The 19,441-nt window shown below is 40.1% G+C and overlaps 1 protein-coding gene across 1 annotated transcript in view; it reads right to left on the reverse strand.

Moving 5' to 3' along the window:
• The window catches only part of tead1b (TEA domain family member 1b), a 44,862-nt gene that overhangs the window by 20,403 nt on the left and 5,018 nt on the right, over positions 1 to 19,441 (reverse strand). The window contains exons 3-4 of the mRNA XM_070912074.1: positions 9,906 to 10,158; positions 7,146 to 7,154 (exon numbers count right to left, since the gene is read on the reverse strand). Of these exons, the coding sequence (XP_070768175.1) occupies positions 7,146 to 7,154; positions 9,906 to 10,062 (166 nt within the window). The 5' untranslated portion in view covers positions 10,063 to 10,158. The remainder of the gene's footprint in view (positions 1 to 7,145; positions 7,155 to 9,905; positions 10,159 to 19,441) is intronic.

The raw sequence follows: 19,441 nt of genomic DNA on the forward strand, positions 1-19,441 counted from the left end.
TCGTCCCAGGTTTTGGGAATAGCAGGCAGAGGCAGGAAGCCTTTTACTTGCAATATCAATGGGAAACCACCACTTGCCAAGTGGAGGAGAACCGGTGACATGTGGCTTGAAAGAAAATTGACAGTGCCCTTTTTGGAGGGAAAATGCTTTGCCATCAGTTTAGCATTATGTTAGCCCTGGAAGAGAGGTCAAAAACTATGATGACGACTAGGTTCCTGCGTGATGAACCATTTCATGGGAATAAATATCCATTAACTGCTGTGGTGAGAACACAACATGTCAGTTATGTAAGCTTAAACAATTACAACTAAATAGAAAATGTCTGCAGCTGGCCAGACCCTGCAGGTGTTTCCTGAGGTGCAGCCCCAATAACTAATATTTTTAGAGCCTTTACAAGTCTTTTCTCTCTGTTGGGTAATAATGCAGGTCAGAGCTACTGAGCACTCAGGCCTCTTCAGCAGTGAAATCTCTTGTGGAAGTCAGAAGATAATGTCTGCTGATGTCTAATCTCTACATCTACAACTCTAGTCGACCATCTGCTTGTTTAAAGTGCATTAACTTCCAGTATTGTCGGACCCTCGGACTGGAAGCGTGGGTCCATAAGAAAGACTTCAAGGACAGACGTTGGATATGTGACGCCACGATGATCACAAACACTAAAGCTATTCTCTGAGACACAATAGAAATCCCTCCTCCTCCTACACACTCTCTCACACACACCATCCCAATGCCTGCAGGCTAAAACGGAAAAGTTAGAGCCCATATATCTTCTCATTAAACTGGCACTGAATTTATGTATCATGTATTTGATTCAGTCCGTAACTAAGTCAATAAAACCAGGAAGTATACTGTACACACATAAATTCAACCTTTCATTCTTGTAGTATGTGTGGCGATGTATTTTTGACATATTTGCCTTTTAACTTATTAGAATTTCACACTTTTTCTGATTCAGTGGAAGGTTGATTATTATGGTAACTGTTTAACACACTCTAATTTACACATAGCAGTCTTTTTAATGTCTCATAAAATTCTCACAGGCTCTTTCAGTTCTGGCCTCACATGCTCATGGGTGTTCCTCCCATATCCACAGGAAACAACTCTATTCAGTCCTCATTTAGACAAGAATAGCAGGGACATAAAAACAAGAAAGCCTACAATTAAGAGCAGTTCATTTATTTCAAAGCCTGAGAATTTCTGAACTGAAAACAGATAGAGGCAAGACGCTGAGTGGGCTTTTCTGTTTTGGGTCAATCTATTTTTTTACCTTTGATAATATGACATTTGCCATACATTGTAATTTTAAAACTTGCACTGCTGGGGTTTTTTATTCTTTGTCATGTGTACTTTTATTTGCACAGAAGGCCACTGTTGTTTGTCTAATAGTACTGAACTGGTTAAGAAAGCAGAAGATCATGTTTCTGGTAAACAGAGAGCTTTTTCCAATTGCACCATCTTATATCAGTACTCAAACACAAAACAGTACTTCAGAGCATAAATCTGATCAGCAATTCATTCATCAAATCGTTTAGTTTCAGTGACCAAGTTTCCATCCAACTTTAGCGAAAATATCAATTGAAATTCCAGAAAATTGGTAAAAGAAAATGCAAATAAATACGTTATTCCCATCCACTACTGTCATTGTGAATATCTATTCATAACTGTTATCTGATTCTCCTGTCTGGTGCCATCAAAACACTGCAGAAGAAGAAGATGCAACAAGATGACATAGACCAGTCAGTGCCAGTCAAACCTCAAATGAATGAACACGATGTGGAGAATGTGATGGAAATATAACATTTATGTTTGTTCCATGTATTAATTTGAGGGACGTTACAGTCTCCTCCTCGCTCTACACATCTGAGGTTTTTCGTCTCCCGCAATTTTTCGTCTCTTCAGTGGAGCAGAAGCTTCAGTGGATGTTTCAGTCACATTCTTCCTGTACGTCATGATTTATTCACCAAGTCTGTTTCCATTACACTTTGTCGCACTTTGCTTTTATTGATACACCAACTTTTCCTCTTCAGTCAAGCGTAAAAACATTTCTGCAATACTTCTACTCTTTTTCGAATTACCAGCGAAACTGAAAATCTGTATAAAAACAGGTAGATGGAAACGTACTGACTATGACCTGCAACGCAGGGTTTAAAAATCCAGCCACGTCAAAATTAAGTTCTCTCTGTAATGCAGTGTGCAACTGTAATTAACAGCTCTTTAAAAATCCATTTTTTCTCTGGACACCAAAAGAAATCAATACTTAACTTCAAATGACCTTATCGAGCTGGATAAAAGGCTTTATTGCAGGGGCTGGGTCAGGAGTGGTTGAGCTAATGTGTTAGTTGAACAGTGGGGGATTAAAGGTGAGGTGTTCTCTCAAAATCTTACACGACATCACAAAGCAGCAGGTCACTAACCTGAGCCTTCCTGGAGACACTGAGAGGATTACAGCAGCCAACCTCTGCTGAACTGTGCCTTTATTCAGACGGGACTGAGGAGGCAAAGACAGGCTCTTTATCACTCAGCAGGTCCAGCCCATTCTATTTCCTCTCTTCCCGCTCTACGCCTCTCAAACGAGGCCAGAGCTGAACCCGCTATTCCCAACTCTGTGCAATATACTCACAGGGGACCAATTTGCACAGGCAGTCCTTGTCTGAATCACTCTATCAATTAGGAGCCACTGTGTTTATCATCACATACATTATTGTAGAGGCTGGCCTGGTCATTGTGTTAAGGTGTGCCTCTCAGGAGAGGGAAAGGGATGGAATAAATGACCAGGGAGTGAAGCCACAGTTGGACAGGCTGCTGGACTAATCTGAAAGGACGGCTGTAATTATGAGTCTCCCGAGGAACTGGCTGTGTGGCAAGTCCAATGTGTGAACATGGCGCTAACAGTCAGGAAGGTGCACTGCCCCCCTTCTCCACAACAAAGTAAGACACTGAGTCAAATCAATATTTTCAATCTCTCAGGATCAATTCAGCATGTGAGCACAAAGGAAGACATGTTGGGTGTGACCAATATGTATAAATGAAAAGTCAAACTTTGTGGTCATGATTCTGTCTCACGTTCTTTTGTAATCATGAGCACAAGCTGAGGGAGTCTTGACTGAAAGCTGTAATTGAATCCAAGTTTGGAAAGAGGCAAGGTTGCAAATAGTTAATGGAAATACCCCTGATAGTCAGGACATAATAAACATGCACTTACTATTACATTACAAGGATGATAATCACATATGATAGTAGGGTCAGACCAAAACAGAGCACTGAGTATGATAATAAGTCTTCCTTTGTTTCCAGGGATGCTGTTTAGTGTTGAGAGACCTTTCTCTATTCCACAAACAGCAAAGAAAGAGAGGACGGCCTCTGTTAGCAGTGGAGTGTAGTCCCTGTGCTCTGGATGAGAGAATAACACTGGCATTCAGATTCCATTCATATGTTGATTACACAAAATGGTGCCATCAGTACGAGATGATCTCATCAGAATAAAAGTGTTTCATCAATGGAATATGATGCAATCAGCATCAAACAGATGATTTCTTGTAGAGAGCACGAAAAGTGACACTGCATCTTTAAGAAGCCCAGAGTCCCACTGTGTTTTAGTCAAACAAAAGCAGCCAATTGGGAACGTGCAACCTGAAACCAGAAGCCCGCCTCAGAGGGCCTCACACAGACCTCAGAGCAGGGACACACCCCGTGTACTCCTGATTCAGACAGGCAGAGAGCCACGGCCTGCTATCCAACCATTCACTGTAAACACTTCCACACAGACTGACGGGAAATCACAGACACTCTGATCATTTTGTCTGGCTTCTTTCTGAGGCAGTTCTAGAAATACACGGAAAAAAAAATTACTAGGACAACATTTAAAAAAAATTCAAACACAATAAAAAATGTTAATTTGGGTCGCATTCAGCAACATTTTTAGGGTGATGCAGGACACCATTTGATTGTGAATGCAATTTCCACTATTGGTCTCCAACTGGTATCCAATATGCAAAGAAAAATACAGGATGTATGCCTGAGAAAGTCAACTCTTATTCATTCATTTCCCAATCACATCTCATCACAGTCTGGTCAGCATCAGTTCTGCTTACATCCCCTACAGCCCCTCCATCACCACTGTTCATGGTAAGCAGCCCTGTGAGGCGTGAACCCCCAACAACAATCTCACACACGAGTCACAACACGTTATGCTTGGTCACCACAACATGGGCATGAGTTAGACCTGAAATCTGAACAGACTGCCATGAAATAATATGCACTTCAAAATCAATTCTGCTGCTCAGCAACAGGGGAGCTCTAAATGTAGATCCATTTTGGGGCAGAGTCTCATTAATTGCACGTTCTCAGAGCCACAGAAACATACATGGGTCTAAAGATATGTAAGAATTGAATCAAATAAAACAAGTGCGGTGAAATCAACTAGATCTCAAATAACCTATTATCTGGATGTTTCTGTCAGCTGTTGTCCAAATATTCTGACTAGTGTCTACTGGGCATTTTAGACCCATGAGTGCAACTCATTTGCAGTGCAAAACAACAGGTGCAGAAGGACTGTCAGCAAAAGGTTTGTTTAAAGAGACGTGATCACATAAATACATATACTATTTGAATTACACAGGTCAGCTGTTGTGTGTGCCTTTGAGCCCTGAATAATGCATCAGTCCAAATTAAATAGTGATTCACACCACTGGAGAGACAGGACGACAAACGGAAACACTTTCATTCATATGAGGTTAATCACATACACATCACGGCTAAATGGCAGAATTACATAGATTTACATGACACAAAATCAGAAAAAATAAAGATTTCAGTTTCTGTTTAGTTTCCAGCTCTCACATGCTCTCGGTCTCTTGCTTTTCATTTTTAGTTTAGCCAGGTGGTCAGTTACATAAATACTGTATAAACATCAATAAAATCAGCCAAAGTTCCTATCCGCAATAGAAACACCTGTTGAGTAGAGCAGTGCCTGAGAAGAGTCACAAAACCAGGTTGATTTGTGCTTGTTGACCCTTTCAGCAACCGCATGTGTCAGGTTGAAAGAAGTATAAGGCATCTCCATAGCGACCCATGATGAATAAATAACCAGTTTGTCACAATCCAACCCTAAAATCCTGAATCCTAATTCAAAATGACTTCTTCCTTCCCTCATCATACCTGCATCAATACTATTTACACATTCGACAGTTACTCCTTTTGAGGAAGACATAAAATAATTGGACTTTTTTCACAACCATGTGTGAAAACACGGTAGTCTTGCACTGACAATGGCAGGGGGACAAATGAGGGATTATTCTGGAGGTGTGTGATGCCTCTCTTGCAATGACGTTCCTCACACTCCATTCTGAGTGAATGTAGGTGACTCGGGGAGCCTGAGCTGATCCCAGAATTCCTCATTATCCGCCCAGCAGGGAGGATCAGGTCCGTTCGCTCTGTCTCAGAGCATGCTCGGCCCGGTGAGACGAGCCCCAGAGGAGCACAGTGCTGGGCCATCGGGGGCAAGCCAGGTCTGCTCATTATATCTAACTCATACTTGGCATCTCTGCAAACCAAGTGCCACTTAGTTCCCACAGGAGGGGTCTGGGCTGGATCACTGACGAGATGGCAGAGCAAACAGCAGAGTGGTAATGGGAAAAGCTTTACATCAAAAGACATGTGTGGACAGAGGCATAGTGTCCAGCAGTCCACCTACAAGGTGAATATTACAACATATAGGGATATTACTTTTTTGGCGACAGCATTTCTTATTTTTAGGATAAAAATGTGCAATGGTATGATTGCTGCTACTGTTTATCAGAACCAGATTTATACAAGATGTAATGATGCAGGCATAAAAAGTATGAAAGGTGAATATGTCTCCGTCATAAGTGTTTGAAAAGAATTTCAAATACAAGTGGCGACCTCGCCTCTTCAGCAGCAAAAACAAGAAAAACAGTATGTGGGTGTGGTATATCCTACAAGTAGAGCATGTATTTACATATTTATTTGTGCATAGATGGAATAAAAATCAGTTCTTCGCTTTTTTTCAAGAGTAACTGAGAAAAATTCACCAATGATATTTAGCTTGTGGGCCAAGTGCAAATACATAACTCAATGAATAAACATACAATTTGAGCGAAGCGTGTTGTTTCATTTATCAACTCTATTTCTGGGATAAATGAATGCAGCCTAGCACAGCAGGTGAATTATGCAAGTGCAGAGTCTTAGGCCTTTGGCTAGGGGCCAGTGCCCTCTATTTCCCTTTACTTTTTAAAATATTCTGCTAAGTAAACTCTGGGGTGCCGGGTGATGCAGTCTGTGCAGATGTGGTGTCTTCCATTGCCTCAGAGAATGGGCACAGTGCCAACCAACACTGGTCTCAGCACATCTGAAACACTTCAGGTAAACACCACAATAAGCTAAGAAGCAGAAATTAGAAATTGTTTTGTACCGCAACACAGTTGCTATAGAGACTGTTGCTAATTAACTGCACTCTACCCCAGGATAACAAAGGGCTTAAGGGCACTCAGGGCGGCTCCTCTTGTGATGAGCTCTGTGTATGGAACACTATGCCATCCCCAGTGTCTCTCAACTACAAAATACCTGTCTCCTTGTAGCAAACTTTCATCTCAGATGCCATGAGAGGTTGTGTTTGGTGTCTCTCAGTGGCTGTTATAAACCCTATGGACCAGGATTACAGTGCCATATCAGCCTCACCATGGTTAGCAGAACCCTTCCACTCTTAGAAAGACAAATCACTGGATGTTTTAGACAGATCATCCCTCGTAGCAGCATGAGGACCACTTCATTGGTTACTTATCATCTCTGATAATATTCCAAAGAGGTGCACTGTACAAATGGAAACCTGAGGCAACCTACACAGAATACACATTCACATGGCAAAGAGAGCATCTTCGTTTTTATAGGGAGCATGCAGCCAGGGTTTGGATTTCATTAAGTATTTCTCCAGTTGAGTACTCCAAATAGTAAAGCTGCCTTTATACATTTTATGCTGTTTTTTTTCCCCATTTCTTACAACAATACATCTCATACTCCTGCACCCCATAGTGAACAGGATAGGTGTGAGATTTGTATTGGTTCACCTGTCAGACAAGGTGGCTCAGATGAAGCAAAATGCTTAAATCTGAGACAGAGTATTAAAAAACAGTTTTCCCCTACATCATAAATACTTCACACAACAAAATAAATATTACAATTAAACACTGACTTTTACTTTTACAATATTTTCATACATTTGATCAATCACATGCTGCAGTGAAAGTGGGGAAGACGTTACATTTTTTGTCATTACAGGGAGGTACTTTAGAGTTAAATAGGAAAAACAAAACCATTTGTATTGAACAGAACATGAACCATCACATTATATTGACCTGCAGATAGCGGGCGTGAAAATGTTTTGCTTCTTTTGACACAAAGAGGAATAAGGAGATGGACAACTGAGGCATCATCAGCAAGCATTTCGTAAGATTGGCTCACAAAAACTGTAAATATTTCAAAGGAATAAAGGAATTGAGTCACATTCCAAGCATTCCTCAAAAGATTCAAAAGACACACTGAGTTTTTTTTCTTAGGTTGAGGTAATCAAACTGGCCACTCCCTACAGCTAAGGCCTTACTGTCTCTTATTTATGGGATATGGCCACTAAACAGTTGGCTTGTAGGCATCAGCACTGTCCTGCTAGTTTGTCCCAATGCCTCTAAATGTCGCCATTTCTAGTACTAAAATGACAGTGCCCGGCTATTTACATGTGTGACTGTGTGTACATGTAATAAGGCATCTAAAATCCATTGTATTGTTCCTGATCCTAATTTCCTAAAGTTCCTAATTGTATATTCTGCTCTAACAATAAATGGACTAAATCTATTCAAAATAAAATGTGGTTGCTTTTTTTCTTCGAGAAGAACCCATGGCACCTTTAATGCCTTCCTAGCGTTGGGGGATTGTCACAGTTTGTGGCATGATGGGATTGGCACTGGGATGCAGCAACAGTTGCAGGGCTGAACGAGCCCAGTCCCCAGAAAAAGCACCCATACATGAGACTGATACCAATCTGTCTTCTATTACAAAGTCCCAACAAACTCTGGACTGCATCCATAATTCTACCTTTAATCTAAAAAATAAAGAAACAACATAAAATGTAACTCCGTTGTCTTTCTACAGCTCCACAGACAACAGGTGAACACTGGCAGTCAGCAGTATGGTCATAATTTTTCAACATGGAACAATGCATTAGGTTTACCGACTGCATCTTTTCAGCACACTGGAAGATCATTTTACTATTGTGTCAAACAGTTCTGACTCAGTAATGGTAGGAAAGACAGCCCGATGATTCAGCTACTGGTGGGACAGTGTGTAACCAGATACAGAGAACATCTGGCAGGAAGAAACTCTATTCAACACTACAGTTGTCTTTTCAACAGAATTTAAGGTAAATTCAACACCACGAAAACAAAACCTTTCTTTGGGTTTGTTATTGGGGTTTTGAATCTTTCTTAAGCAACAATCTTTTTAGAGTCCAGAAAAAGAAAACTTGAACGACAATGATGTAGATTTCAGTGGGTTGTCTCAGTTTGTGTTAAATCCCAGTTACAATAATTCTTACCTGTTTATCAAATTTGATTGTCTGATTTTAAAAGAGAAGCACCCACAACCTACATTTAAGGTCTTCCGATTTGGTATTTATAAATGCAAATCAATACGTATGATCAATTTCCACTTGCTCCATAACTTGTCAAAAAGAATATATGTAACAGAATATTTAAAATTTTAAAACAGTCGACCAGAAAGCTGAACATTAGCATCGTAACGAGGATGTCCGCAGAGTAACAGCGAGGCACTGGTCATTTATAACTCTAGAAAAAACGAATTGTCATACTTTAATCCACAGCAGAGGGACAGCTTCTCTGGCAGCCTCGCTCTGTGTGGGGACAAGGGAATAGGAAGAAGAGACAGTGGGGAGGGTCCTGTTGTCTGAGCCCACATCTTTGTAGTGGCAGCTGAGGGGTTTCACTGCAACTCCTAGAATTTACATTTTGTTTGGCCGGAGGGGTCACATGACAGCTGCAAGCGAATGCTCTGAGGGGCTTTCTGCTTTCACTTGACACTGACAGGCTGTGAGACGGTCCAGCACCACAGAGAGAAAATATTCCCTCTTTCCATGACATCACCCAGCCAGGAATGGGGGAAATGGAGGGAGGAGAGGGGGCACAGCTGGTGGCAGCCGCAGCACCATCTGCTACTGACTAATAGTTCATGCTGCTTTACTTATAAACTTGCACTTCTGTGAACCAGAGTAGTGGCTGTATGGTCACCATCACAGAGCACATCACTGAGACGGACAGTCTTATATTACATTACTCGGCAGAGCCATATATTGATGCTTTTTTCTTTTTTCATTTTAAAAGGAATAGTTCGCCATATTGGACAATAAGCATATTAATTTTTTTGCCACATTTAAATATTACATGTAAACATTAAGAAACTACAGCCAGCAGTGAATGTATGTCCATGTAAATACCTAAGCCATCTATTTCTTGGCCAGGCCAGTTACTTCCGAGAGGCCAAGAAATAGTCCCACACTTGTAAAACCACAACTTTTCGTTTTTTATACTTTTTTTTTTTTTTACAAACGAGATATAAAAGGTTAATTAGCGAGCTAGGTGGATTTTGTTTTGGACAGAGCCAGGCTAGGTGTTTCCCCCTGTTTCCAGTCTTTACGCTAAACTAGACAGACATGAGAATGGTATCAATATCGTCAGTACCAAGAAAGTAAATAAGCTTATTCCTCAAAATGTCAGACTATTCCTTTAAGCTCTTTCAGTTCTCACTTACTAGAAAAACATGCAACTGCACAGATAACGCTTGGGTTAAAACTCGCACTCACACTTACACACATCTGTACTCACCATACATCTTTCCCTCATCAGAGAGGATGATCTTCCTGCGTCCACAAGGAGGATAGATGGCCAGGGCCTCCTGGAAGCTCTGTTCAATATCAGGGCTCCACACCCCCTCGGCATCATTGTCTATGGGCTTGTCTGCCGAGTCGCTCATCCTCTCCATGTCCTCGGCAGGGCTCTCGCTGCCGCTCCAGCTGCTGGGATCAATCGTGGCGGTCGGGCTCTCCAAGCAGAAGCCTGGAGCAGACTAGGGAGAGACCTGGAATTCCCAAATAAACAAACACAATCAAACGGTCATCCTCCACAACAGAACAACAGATATCTGCTTCCAAAAAAACAACACAGTACACAGTGTTAGTTGAGAGCACAATATGGAGCAGGAGCAGCCAAACAAGCTTGGCCACCACCAAGAATGTTGTTGACTTGATTTAAAATGGATGTTACGGGTTTAAACAATTGAATATTTTGTCTCATGTGGAACATCCTTCTTATTAAATGACAGGACAGAGTAAATGGTTAGATTCAAAACTTGTTTATAGATCAGATAAATGCTTCAGATTATGATGGGAAATGTACCCTATGCCTGAAAGATGAGGTGAGTCCACAAAACACTGGACTTTTATGTAAAATTTGTATATAGCCTATGCTGGCTCAATTTTTGTATTTCTAAATTTATTTTTCTACCCTCATTCAGCACCTGTCCAGTTGCTTTTAGCTTTATATATTTTCTTACAAGTTGTAACAAGTACTCCATCAGAATTGTCACACTAAAGTTACTAATTTGAATCCTGGAGGGATAAATCTGGGTGGGGAAATGAGAGCGCAGCATTTGCCACTCCCTCTCATTACCACCACTGCTGAGGTGCCCTTGGGCAACGGCCCTTAGTTCCAGACTGTGGTTGTAGTTGGCAGCTTCCAGGTGTAAAAGTATGTAACTCTGTGTTTTTGAAACAAGACACTTCTTCAAGAAAACATCCAAGTTCAATTCACCACTATGCCACATAAACGAACGTAGAAAAAAGCATTGTGACCACTCATCTGTAGAGCTCATGTCACCAGGCAGCCACAGTCGTCACACCATGACGGCATATAGAAAGCAGACACTCAAACCACAAAGAGAAACCACGGGAGTGTTTTTAGAAAGAAAAAAGCTGTAGATCTGCAGGCATCACAAGAAAACTACAGTTTACAGACTACAGCACTAACCAGTAACCAGTAACCTTTGTGCATCTTACCAAGCTGCTCACACAGCTGGAGAAAGTCTCATCGCACGAGCAGCTATTGACCAACATGCTCCTGGGTTAATATGCAGCTAATAACCTGAGGACTGCATCATTATGTGGTGACAGCAACTTGTATCAGCAGCTGTCTATATTGTAGCTGCTCCTGCGTCACTCACACTGTGCGACCTGAAGTGTTATTTCAGGCTTCACATCAATTTTTTCACCTAAACACAATAAGTACATCATTGTATATTGGGTTGTGAGCTTTGTCAAACGTTTTTCAGTGCACGACAGTACTGTGGCTGAACGGATCCAATGTACACGCTGATGGAGGATAACGTGTCAGGTGAGCTCACCACACTTCCGGTGTAAATTTAAGTGATACTGTCCTTCATTATGCTTACATGCAATCAAAGTCACTCTAACATTCAGCAGCATGTCTACTGTATGTTAGGGATTTTTTTAATCTATAGTCTAGCTCAGTGGTTCTCAAACTTTTTCTGGCACGCCCCCCTTCAGAAGAGGAAAAAAGTTCATGCTTCCACACCACACGTAAACGGATTGAATTTTTATCAATCATTAACAATACTGGGGGAGCAACAAATAAAAAAGGGGCCAAGTTAAATTCGACTGAAATAAAATAAATGATTCATGATATATTTTTGGTCCTCCACACCCCCCCTGCAGTGGCTCTATGCCAACCAGGGGGGCCCACCCCACAGTTTGAGAACCACTGGTCTAGCTCAAGACCAAACGCAGACACAGATTGGACTTTCAAACATAAATCTCAGAGTTTGTGTCAACTGTCAAACTGTTACTGTCTCTACCCTTAATTCCCAATCAAAAATGTTTTTATGTTTTACTTCCTTTACCAACAATTCATTGAGGTTTCTCTCTTTTCTTAATCTCTCCCCTCTTTCCAGACAACTGCTTCCTCCCTGAGCAAGATCCTATTCAAGCAGCACAAGCTGTCAGGAAGTGGGAATAGTAGCATATGTTTCTTCCAGCATGTCAGTTCGTGAGGGGGAAAGGGGGGATGGGAGCAAGCTGTTGGGGGAAAAAAAAACTCCGAGAGCAGAGGGAGCTTTTACTGAATTCCGTTTTTGTGTGCTGACTGCTGACACTGCAGAAATAACTCACAAACTGATGAGGGAGGGGGAAAAAAATCCCATTTCAACCACTAAAAGGCTGGGACTCTTTCTAGATGTGTTCCTCTCATCCCAACCAAATGATGAACTGTGCTCGTAATGACTTCCAGCTTCCATTTTCATAGCAAGATGGGGTTGAAAGAAAATATTTGTTTCTCTCCTCATCAAGTCCAAACATTGAATTACAGTGGTATTTGTATGAGGTTAATTACTGTTAAAAATGCCACGACTTTGTAAAGATATTACAAGTTGCTGCGAGTATGTTTCAATAAAGCTTTATAATGTCTAGTTTACTAAAACATTCTTTAAAGCATTTTAAAAGCACTCATTCCACACCTTTAAAACAAGAAAAACAAATATTTCAGCAACATTTTTTGTAAGTCCATCTAAACCTCTTACGAAAAATACTATTTTTTTCTATGAGCACTGGTTCTGGGTTTTGTTAGGACATGTTAAAGTTGAGCGGTCTTTAATAACTTTGTCCATCACAGCAGATTGACTCTTACACACTGACGTTTCCCTCCTCTGCAGGTGCTTTCCTCCAACGTCACACCAGGAAATGAACACCGTTACAGTAACATGCTATGAATTATTAAACCTCAATTCCACCAACTATCCTATTCACTCATGTAAGAACTACATCTGTAATAAATAACGCAATGCAATATGATGCCTATTAAACAAAATGCTCTAACGACTATGCACCACCTCAATGTGATCTTGCCAAAACCAAAATCTGTTTCAGAGAGAATCAAGTTAATTTAATCACAGACACCTGAAAAGATGTAAGGATATGTAAGTAGGATTAAGTGATCTCATCTTTACAGGAAGGAAAGTCACGCCTCTAAGGGTTAAAAAAGGTACTAACAGAGATGTAGATTTTGTGCGATATGTCAACAAAGATAAACATAGAGTATGGTGGTTAGGAAAACCTCCTGTCTGTAGACATTATTGGTGAGCCTAATCCTGATTTGAGGTGACTGGCCTTTACTTGAGTACTTTCATTTCATGCTACTTTATACTTTCCCCTAAATTCTGATGGAAACACTGTGCTTTTTGCTCCAGCAAGAGCATAACCTGATATTTTGCTATATCAATGTGTCCCACCATAAACATGCAGTTGTGTTAAAGAGCATCTAGAAGTTGCTAGACCACTGAGCATGTCTCAAATCACTCTGCAACAGATAAACATTAATGCTTCACCCCTGCAAAAATGATCCCGTAAACAATATTTCTCCAGAGGGCTTTTCTCTAATATGAGATCAACTGTGTCTTCTGATTCTGATCATTATCTGAGGGAAATTGTGAACAAGTCAACCAATACAAATAACACTGCATAAACTGACTTTCAACTTCCATCCCACTCTCTTTAAAGCAACAACTGATAGATTTGTGGAGCATCGTATCACTTTCAAATGTGTAATAATAATAATAATAATAATAATAATAATAATGATAATAATTTCTGACATGGTGGGGACAAGGAGCTCCTGATAGGGTATCAATGCAAGGCAGGACAACAATCCCTAAATTTGAAGTTTCACTCACAAGTGAAGGAGTAAAAGTTATACCTACAAGCCACACAGACGCTCTCAAATGCTCACTTTTATATTTTGGAACTACCCAGCTGTGTGTCGCACATAATCTTGCATCTACTCATCCCTTAAGGTCATTCAGACCTCCTGGCTTCATGCACATTTCCACCTTGATAGATTTCGTGTGATTTTAAGAGGTTTTCTGTAACACTACATTCACAAAATGGTTCTTTCTTTTTTTATTCAAGCAGCACATAGCCTAAAAATATGTCAAAAGCTTTTTTTACGTCTGCGTCTTTGTCATCTGAGTAATTCTTTCTGTCTTGAATTAAAATATGGTGGACAAATTGTCTGTCACCATCTTGCACTTCTACTGTATCTTCATCCTGATCCTTTCTTAAACACTTAAACATGTTTGCAACTAATTCAAGTGTTGGATATGCTGAAATCTGAACTTTAGCTTGGTGGCTGCAAATAACAGATGTTTGGAGAATGTGCAAACTAATCATTTATGTGAACATGAATAAAACATGGGTGCAGACTAATGCAACAATTTAGCATCCATAAATAATTTAAGCATTACTTGATAACAAATATATAATTATAAATGATTAGCAACATGATGAGAGCTTTATGGGTTCCTACAAACTGTTATGTAAAGCTACATGTGTTAACATTACATGATGATTAATGCTATTCCTTCATTATGAATTAACAATTGACCCACTGTGTTTTGTACTGCAGAACCAGTTCTTATTTTGTGTATGCGGGTCTAAGATATATTACTGTTTGGATGATCTGTGGAATTTCTATCCCACCCTTTTCGATTCATTCAACTCGAGCTTCACTGTCAAAACTAGAATGTTGTTTATAAAACGTCAAATTATTACCAATATAATGTGGGATGTGGTGGAATAATGAAGGAGGAAATGAGTGTTTGCATTGAAAGAGGAAAAGGATGTGGGATAGGGTTATTCATGTGTGCACATTAAACAGTGAGTGCAGACTTTTTCTTTTACATACCAGTGTCAGTAAACAGAAAATCAACCTATGTATTGATCTATTCCACTGATAAACCTGTTATTTATATCTTCTCATGTCAAATGAAGACGGGGCTGTTTGACTTGTCCTCATACGAACACTGACAAGGGACAAAAGTCATCCCCACCCTCAATAAATTAGATTCTCTGCATCCAGTGGCATCAACTGGATGCTTTTGGCATGAGCAACACAGGAATAACCTCGCAGAGTTGTCAACGAAGAAGGTCTCTTAGTGCCGTAGAATCTATGGACTAATTATGTCTGTCAAAAGAAGGTATGAATGTCACCCATAGAAACACTTGTGGCTTTCAGATAATTGCATAGTTCTGTCTTTGCAGGGTGTACACCATAGAAATGGTCTTATTTGTGAGATGTGGGGTGGAGATGGCCTGCAATGCAATAAGTGAATGTGGTAGCTAAGCAGAGTAGTAGCTGTGACATGGCATTATGGGAAATTACACTTACCGTGAGATTACATAAACCACTCACAAAGCTGGAATCCAGCTCCTTAAATTAAGAGAACCCATTTCACCCATCAGACAGAGCAAGGTAATGAAATAGCAGATGAGAGGTCTCAAATGTAATTTTCCATGTGGAGTTCTTTTGTGCCGTTATCTCAGAGGGTGCAATAATGATTCTGTGAATGACTTTTGTGCACCCCATAATGGCCCACAGTAGTTAAGGCCACAGTGTGTAAAATTATAATTACCATGTGATTTCAAAACTCAACATTTTCAGTGTGTTGTAAAGACATATCCTGGCCTTTGCATAATTATAACAGCAATGCCAAAAGTATTCCATTTTGAGCAACGCACAACCAACTATGAACATTTACAATGACAGATACTGAAATTCCATTTAGTTTCTGTCATTAAAACAAATTAATTACCTCGGGAAAAGCATGTTTATGGAATGAAGTCTTTGACGGCATGTCTTTGAGGACCTTGAGATTCAGTTACAGAGAACAGGCAAAATACAATTAACCAAAACTCTATGGAAATACTCTTTGAATTTAATTTATTTAGAAAGCTTTACCACTCAAGGTAAAGTTCAGGCCTGCAGCCAGTGTTTTAAATAAAACAAAATCAATGAATACGAGTCCCAGCCTTTGATTAAAAAAAATGTTTGGAACACACACTTAACCTACTGCAATTTCATTTAAGAAAAGAAAATGGGGTGAATGGCACAGAACATTTTAATTACAACAGTCATGTCGACAACATTCGACTACAGTATGTCACTAAAGTACATAAGAATGTCAGGACAAAAGTATTGATTCTGTATTGGATTTTCCTTTAGGTTTCATGAATATATCCACGTTTGGCGTACAGATGAATGAATAAACAAGGTTTTCAATACCAATTTCCGAAGGTCCACTGGAGAGGCTAGAAAGCTTACTTATGCTGCCTCTGTTATTGGCAATGGCCTCGTGTTTATTTCATGCCTCTTTGAACCGGCAGGCTTAGGTGCCGTGAATCTGTCTGATATCATCCCACTCAAATCTGAGGCCTGGATCCCACCGCCCAGCAACCATCAGGCCACTGTGGGATCAATCTTTGTTTGCCAGAGAATGGGATTGATTTACAGGTTCTGTCAAAGCAGCCCTCCCTACCTGCCTGCCTCAGACTGAGAAACAGGTAGCAACAACATGACCTGGACAACATCAGATATGTCGGCAGCCCAGAAAAGAGGCATAGCTAAAGGTCTCCGACTCTGAACAACAGAGGGAAAATTGACTGTAAATCTAAGAGACAAACATTTCTCCCTCTGAGGGTACATCCCTGTCCTGCCAGGAATACCAAAATACGTATAAAGAAAATACAATTTACCATTCAAACATGAAATGTAATGAAAGCTCAGAAGACATTTGCCTATCAAAAATTTGCAGTGCATTCCAGACAGCGTACGCCCATGTCACAGTGGTGTGGAGTGTGAGCGGAACACATAAAGCTCAGGAAATTAAAGCTGTAAATAAAGGTCCGTCAGATAAAGGATCTCCTGACAGTTATGAGAGCAGAGCAGGCCGAGGGCTGGCCGCTGGCTCATTCAGGACGCGTGCGGATGGGCATGAAAAAACAAATCACAGTGATGAGCATGAAGGCCACCATTTGCATTCGGCTCTGCCAGTTCACACTGACTTTTGTCTCTTTTCTTCTTCTCTAGCCATCATTTATCCCTTTATATACTTATTTCTTTCCTGTCTCTCTGCGTCTATCTTCTCCTCTCCTTTCTTTTTTCTCTTAGCAGCTCCTGCATGAAAACAGCTGCCAAGAGGTGTTGCGCACCAGGTGAAATTGACAAAATCAAACATGATTTTCTTTTAATATTTACCAATTCTGTATAATGTGACTTTCTTTTGGGGATGACTGTAGGTACATTGAGAATATACTTACACACAAATATTTTGACATTGACATCATTAGTAATGTAGATATGATACCCAACAAGTAAAGGCATTTATTGTTCATTTGATGCTATGCCAACATATTGCCTAGCTTTGGGAAGTTGAGCATTTACCTAAAGGGCACACTGGACAAAAATCTGACATGTAGTGTAGACAGTCACAGCACATAATAAACATCATAAATCTTCCTAAAGACACTATTTTAACTTTTTTAACAATGTGAGTATTTAGAGAATAACAAAGGGAGATGTTATTAATAATATAAAAGAAGAACAAAATAAAGAAATATCTGCATAACATTTATGTGTTAAAACTGTTTAATTAGGGATTGTTTGCTTTTTCACCTTTTCAGCCATGTACAGCTTCAAAATACTTTTTTATGTAAGCTGTTAAGCAGTGAAAGCCAGCTATGTAAGAAATAATCGAAAACTTCACTACCCTAGGATATCGGCATGATCACAAAATCATAACCCAAACTAAAGCTAAATTAAAAATATCTTGTTTAACATCTGGTTCAACAGCGGTATGAAGACGCAGGCTCTCCACGTAGAAGCAGGACACACGAGAGGATACAACGATCCTTCAACAGTAACAAAAAAAATGTAACAATGACTTTTCTATTTTCATGATTTCTTCTAGTTCATCCAGAAAAAAAAATCAATTTAGAGATCAGTGCACTTAGGACCCAAACACAAACAGTAAAGTTATCTTGACTTGTATAGCCTACTGTAATTGAAATTTTTTGAGCATTCGTTGGGTAATGAGAAATAAGGATCCAAGGCTGATGTTTTTGAGAGACACTAAGCAGGTGTGGGTCTTCAGTTTAGCCAACACTGAACTATCAATTTAATACATGTTTTCTTGAACATTTGTCCATCAGTAACCAAGACCTGGTTGAAAAGTAAACAAAACTCATCTGAAGATCTGAAAGCTTGAAACTGTAACATTAACATACCATTAACAGTGTTTAAAGAATGTTTGGCAATACAAATCCCATGAAAAGCCTAAAACCAACAATGAATTGATCGTACTGTGGGTGCATTGAGAATATACTTTATTACTATGAACATGGGCGTTTTTAAAAAACATACCGTACTTCATGCTCTGTATTTACAATTTCACTCTCCTGCTTCATGTTTTGTTGTCACTCTCTTCTTCTGTGACGGTTGGCAAACCAGCTTAGAGGTGCATTACCGCCACCAACTGTCACTGTCACGTCACAACGTGGTAAACAGTCCTGCTGCCCAAATCATGTTACCTTTGCGAGACAACTGGATTCGCAAGATTACGCGAGAATCTAGCCCTGATTTGCTACATAGCCTGCACCAAATACACAGCGGAGACACTAAGGGATAGCTCCCAAGGTGGAAACCGTACTGCCAAATCTCTACCAGTGGACACCATCGCTCGATATATATACCATCCTATCGCCCAACCCCAGGGGCGCTGTTATATTGAGTCAATCTCGCACATACCATCGTGCTGCCGTAAATACTCACAAGAGCACCAAATGTGTATTAATCCGCAACTGAAAATAGTCCCCAACAAATGCTCTACTTACTCCAACGTTTGCTAAAAACTACAATTTCCAGCTGCTTTAGAAAATAATTTTGCCTTTTCAAAAATAAAATGTGGTTAGAAGATTTACATAGTTAGACTATGAGAGACCGACTAACGGCACGTTTGGTTTTGGTCTTGGTCTTTTCATGCTGGTTAACTTGATAAAAACTACATACGCTCTAAAAAAAATAGGATAATGATGAGATTTAGGCTACTGTTTGTTGACAGCACAGCTAACCCGTGTTGATGATGTATTTATAAACCAACAAGACTCCTTGTTGAAAACGTCTACTATTTGGATCTATTAAAGAGACTAAACAGAGAAAAGAAAACAGTTTGGACAATACAGCTCTCCCATTGCTGTGTCCCGGCTCGGATTCCAAACTAATTTACTGGGCACAGCCTGCATATTAATGTTGGGAGCTTACCCTCCAGTCTATCTGTGCCTCCGCTGAATCCAGGGCACCTTCAGGGCAGAGAGAGCCGGCCTGATCTGTGTCAGCCATGATAACAATACAGCGACCATTGATGAAAGGTCTTGTGGGAATTTATTACAAGCAACGACTGGGGAATACGGTGCCAGAGAGACTGAATAACCCACATTTGAATACAAGCCACAAATTATACACAG

The sequence above is a fragment of the Enoplosus armatus genome, chromosome 1 (assembly GCF_043641665.1).
Source record: "Enoplosus armatus isolate fEnoArm2 chromosome 1, fEnoArm2.hap1, whole genome shotgun sequence".
Classification (NCBI taxonomy): domain Eukaryota; kingdom Metazoa; phylum Chordata; class Actinopteri; order Centrarchiformes; family Enoplosidae; genus Enoplosus; species Enoplosus armatus.